Here is a 4,744-nt window from a genome sequence, read left to right on the forward strand (position 1 = left end):
GGTTCATCTGCCATAGAGTCGGCAAGGCTAGAAGGACCAAAGGGTGGACCTCCAAGGGCGCTCTAGTTCTCGACACGTAAGTAACAACCAAAGAAAGCACGATCTGAGTCAAAAGATCTGATTCCGATCGTGTTTTTTTCCTGTTCGACCATGTAGGACACTTGCTCTGTCTGCGTCATCAACTAACCCTGATTCCATCCCTATTTCCCACTGGACGCTAAACCAAGGGGTTTAATAAACGCATACATTAATTGAACGCTAACGGTGGCATGGACCTGTGCTAAGCACTTTATGATCTCAATCCTCACAACACTATTATTATATCTATTTTACAGATGAGGGAACGGAGACTCAGGTTAAGAAATGGTTTCAAAGTCACCGTTTCCCACCGTTAATATGTGATAACGAGGCGGGGTGGGAATCTAGCCCCAGTACCCGTTTTCTGGATCTACCCGCGGCTGGGGTTGATCATCAGACCGAGTTTCCAGTCCCTGCAGATAGTGAGCGTGCAAGTAATGCAACTAAGACAAGACGGGCGGGCCTTGAACACCGAACCAAGAGCGCTGAGTCGTTAGATAAATGTCTTCCCGTGAGGGTGGCAAGGGTTTGGGAATCAGAAGCAAAGCAGTGTGCTCGCGCCTGGGAGTACTGCGAGGTGGCCATGGAAAGGATCCAGCCCAGATAGCAGGAGCTAACGGCCAGACATTTACTTGACTGAAGCGATTCTTGCCGCGTGCCCACACTATTCTCCCGGGCCCGCCCACAGGCAGCAAAGCCTTAGAGAGTCGATTCCAAACTGAGCAAAGCTAGGTGAGGGCTGGCATTTGCTGTTCAGAGCTTAAGACAGTCAGCCTTCGGCCCCACTTCTCTTAACCAATGGGAAGTGGACTAAGGCGCAGAGGCGGAAAGTAAGTCTACACCGGCAGGCGTCAGAGCCAATCGGCCGTGGGTCTCGTCCCCGCCAGCCAACAAGCGGGGAGAGCGGGTCTGTGGGCGGGAGGCTGGAGCTGTCAGGCTGAAGTCCGGCTGGGGACCCACGGCGGGGCGCTGGGAGGAAGCGCAGAGTCGGTCCGGGCCCTGGAAATGGTCCCTGGGGCCGCGGGCTGGTGTTGTCTCGTGCTCTGGTTCCCCGCGTGCGTCGCGGCCCACGGTGAGCAACGGGTGGAACAGCGCTGCAGGGCAGGCCGTTCAGCCTGCACGCGTCGCGGGCCGGTGGCCACGGGTCACCTTGGGGGCCTCGTGAGTTCGGGGCAGGGCAGGTGCTGGGACAGGCGGCTAGAGTGGGTGGGTGCTGGTCCCCAGAGATAAGCGCTAGGTGTAGCCTGAGGCTGGGCTCGAGTCCTCAGCCTTCTACGTTGAAGCAGGACCGATCACCCCATACTAGTGCTGACCCAGGTGGCCAAGGGTTGCGACTGGGACCAGGCACAAGGGACAGTTGAAAAATACAAGTTGGAGATACAGGTGCGAGCACTCACCACATATGTCGTATACATGCACACACATACAATCTGCACCTACACAAGTACAAACGCTGTATGTATATTCCCATATATGTATATGTACAAAAGTAAGTAAAAAAGTATTGCTACAAAAAATCATGGAAACCTTTATTAAAGAAAAATATCAAAATGTAAACTTTTTACTGGTCAGATAGAGACTGGTGAAACCCAGAGATTGTGGCCCACGGTCACCCTTCAGATCTGGAACTAACTCACCCCTGTGACTCACTTTTCAGAGAAGCAGTAAGATAGGTATATATTGTGTGCCATCGAGTTGGTTCTGACCCATAGTGACCCTGTGGGAGCCGAGAGCCTCATCTTTCTCACGTGGAGTAGATTTGAACTGACAACTTTTAATTTAGCAGCCCAATTTATAACCCACTACGCTGGTAGCGTAGTGGGTTACGAATCGGGCTGCGAATTTTAAGGTCAGCGATTCGAAACTACCAGCCGCTCCGTGGGAGAAAGATGAGGTTTTCTACTCCCGTAAAGATTTACACCCTCGGAAACCCTGTACAGGGTCGCTATGGGTCGGAACCGACTCAACGGCACTTAACAACAACAACAACGCTACCAGGGCTTCTTAAGATAGGTATACAGAGAGGACAAAAACCTAGTGAGGTATGCACACCATAGAATGGTCATCCATTTGAGATCAAAAGGACAGCATTTACCCAGGGACAAAGTTCAGAAGGGTTGGGAAATGAGGACTGGAAACAAGAAACAGAAAGTGGGATAAGTGATGTTACATTGAGGGGATTGTAATCAGCGAGATGAAACGACGTGTCTGACATTTTAAATGTAAACTTGATGATCTGCTCTAGAAACCTTCACTCAATTTGCAATAAAAAGTTAAATAAATAAACCTAAGGAGTATAAAGCTGGATCTACAAATTAACTATTGTAACCCCATTTGATGTTGTTGTTAGGTGCTGATCTGTCAGGTTCAACTCATAGCAGCCCTCTATAGGCTGTAAATGTTTACATGAACAGAAAACCTCATATTTCTCTTGCTAGATTTGAACTGCTGACATTGTTTAGCAATTCAGTTATTATGCTATAGTACCCCAGTGCCCCTTAGATAACGATGTTGCTGCTACTGTTTGTTGTGTGCCATCATGTTGGTTCTGATTTATAGCGATCCTATATAGGGTTTCTACAAATCTTTACGAGAGCAGAAAACCTTATCTTTCCTCTGTAGAGTGGCTAGTGGATTCAAACTGCTGACCTTTTGATTAGCAGCCCAGTGTATAACCCACTATGTCACCAAGCCTCCTAGATATTGATGTTGTTGTTGTTAAGTGCTGTTGAGTTGCTTTCAACTCAAAGCAACCCTGTATAGGGTTTCCAAGGAGCAGCTGGTAGGTTTAAACTGCCAACTCTGTGGTTAGCAGCCCAGTGCTTATCCTACAGCACCACACCAGGACTCCTAAACAGTGATGTTGTTGTTAAGTGCCATCAAGTCAGTTCCAACCCATAGTGACCCTGTATAGGGTTTCTGGAGAGCAGCTGGTGAGCTTGAACTGCCGATATTGCAGTTCAAACAGTTTTGCAGTATGGTTAATAAAAACCAAATGCTAAAATATTTTTCAAAAAAAAAAAGTGAAGCTGTTGTTTCTTAACATAACCTCCATCTAGGTATATAAAAATTTTTTTTTGCTTTAAATATTTATTGTTGTGAAAATATATACATTCATTAGCTTAACAGCCTCCACATTTACAATACAATGACATTTATTTTCATGTTATGCCATCAGTATGTCTATCCTTCCCCAAACATTCCATCAATGACCCATAGCAAAAACTCTCCCTTTTACCCTCCTTTGGACCCCTGGTTGTCATTGTTATGTGCTGTGGAGTCGGTTCCGACTCATAGCGACCCTGTACAGGGTTTCCGAGGCTGTAAATCTTTACAGGAGCAGAAAGCCTCCTCTTTCTCCTGTGGAACAGCTGATAGTTTTGAACTGCTGACCTTAGGGTTCACAGCCCAATTCGTAACCACTATGCTACCAGAGCTCCTTGGACCCCTGGTAATAATGAATAATCTCTGGTTTCTACATATTTGCTTATTTCATATGAGTGAGATCATACTGTATTTGTCCTTTGCGACCAATTTCTTTTGTTCTATATAATGTTTCCACGGTTCACCAGTGCTGTGACAGAACTTTATTTCTCTTTATAGCTGAGCAATATTCTATTGTATATATGTACCACACACTTTGGCTGTTCTGAAAAGTGCTGCCATGAACATTGGCGTACAGAAGGTCTATACACTTTTGAAGGCAGTGTTTCCATCTCTCTAATCTTTCCCCAACAGAGTCCTGGTGTGATGCTATAGGATATGCTCTGGACCAAAATGTTGGTGGTTCAAACCCACCAACCACTCTTCAGAAACTCTATACAGGGTCACTGTGAATTGGAATCGACTTGATGATGGTTAACAACAACAGCAACAATCTTTCCCCCAAAGAATTCTGTGTTCTTCAACTTACACCACATCAAGAGGGCAGTATCATGTTCCCTTTCAGTGCTCCTGTAGTTATGGGAACAAAAAGAAGTCTTAAGAGGCAACAGCTGGGCTACAGAGTAGCTAGGGTAAAGTTTCTTAATGAAATTCTTATAGGTGCATGTCAATATTGGGGGAAATCAATCTTCACTACAATTTTCCTGGCCTTTTTCTCACTAATGCAGTTTTCAATTTTAAAAAAGCTTCTTCCTAATAACTCCCTAGGATCATCCAGTGTCCTTTGAGAAAACCTATCAATCAGGATTATCCCTTTGTAATACCAAAAGCTTTTTGAGCTGACCTCTGACTGGAATGTAACTGATTCAGCAGATTCCCTCAGAAGCTACAGTTTTTACTGGACCTTTTTTTTTTCCCTCTTAAAGTCACACTAGTGTAGTTCTGGTGTGGCACTGCAGGATAATGTGTTGGATCAGGTCAGTTTGAACTGCAAGGTCGGTGGTTCAAACTCACCAGCCACTCCTGGGAAACCTACACATGGTTACTATGGATCGGAACCAACTCAGTGGCACTAAACAATAATGCAGTTCTCGATTCCTCGTGTGGCATTATAGGATCGGCACTGGACTATGAACCACAAGGTTGGCAGTTCAAACCCACCAGCTGTTCCTTGGAAATCCTATATAGGGTCACTATGAGTCGGAACTGACTTGACGGCATTTAACAACATATATTTTATATATATATATATTGTTGTTGTTAAGTGCCATCGAGTCGGTTC

General features: G+C 45.6%; 1 protein-coding gene across 1 annotated transcript in view; it reads left to right on the top strand.

Annotated features, from left to right (window-relative positions):
- The first annotated feature begins 1,018 nt into the window (after nucleotides 1-1,018).
- PRADC1 (protease-associated domain containing 1) overlaps nucleotides 1,019-4,744 on the top strand; it is a 14,311-nt gene continuing 10,585 nt past the window's right edge. Inside the window, exon 1 of the mRNA XM_006862885.1 lies at nucleotides 1,019-1,150. Within this exon, the coding sequence (XP_006862947.1) occupies nucleotides 1,084-1,150 (67 nt within the window). The 5' untranslated portion in view covers nucleotides 1,019-1,083. The remainder of the gene's footprint in view (nucleotides 1,151-4,744) is intronic.

This window comes from Chrysochloris asiatica, unplaced genomic scaffold (assembly GCF_000296735.1).
Source record: "Chrysochloris asiatica unplaced genomic scaffold, ChrAsi1.0 scaffold00052, whole genome shotgun sequence".
Classification (NCBI taxonomy): domain Eukaryota; kingdom Metazoa; phylum Chordata; class Mammalia; order Afrosoricida; family Chrysochloridae; genus Chrysochloris; species Chrysochloris asiatica.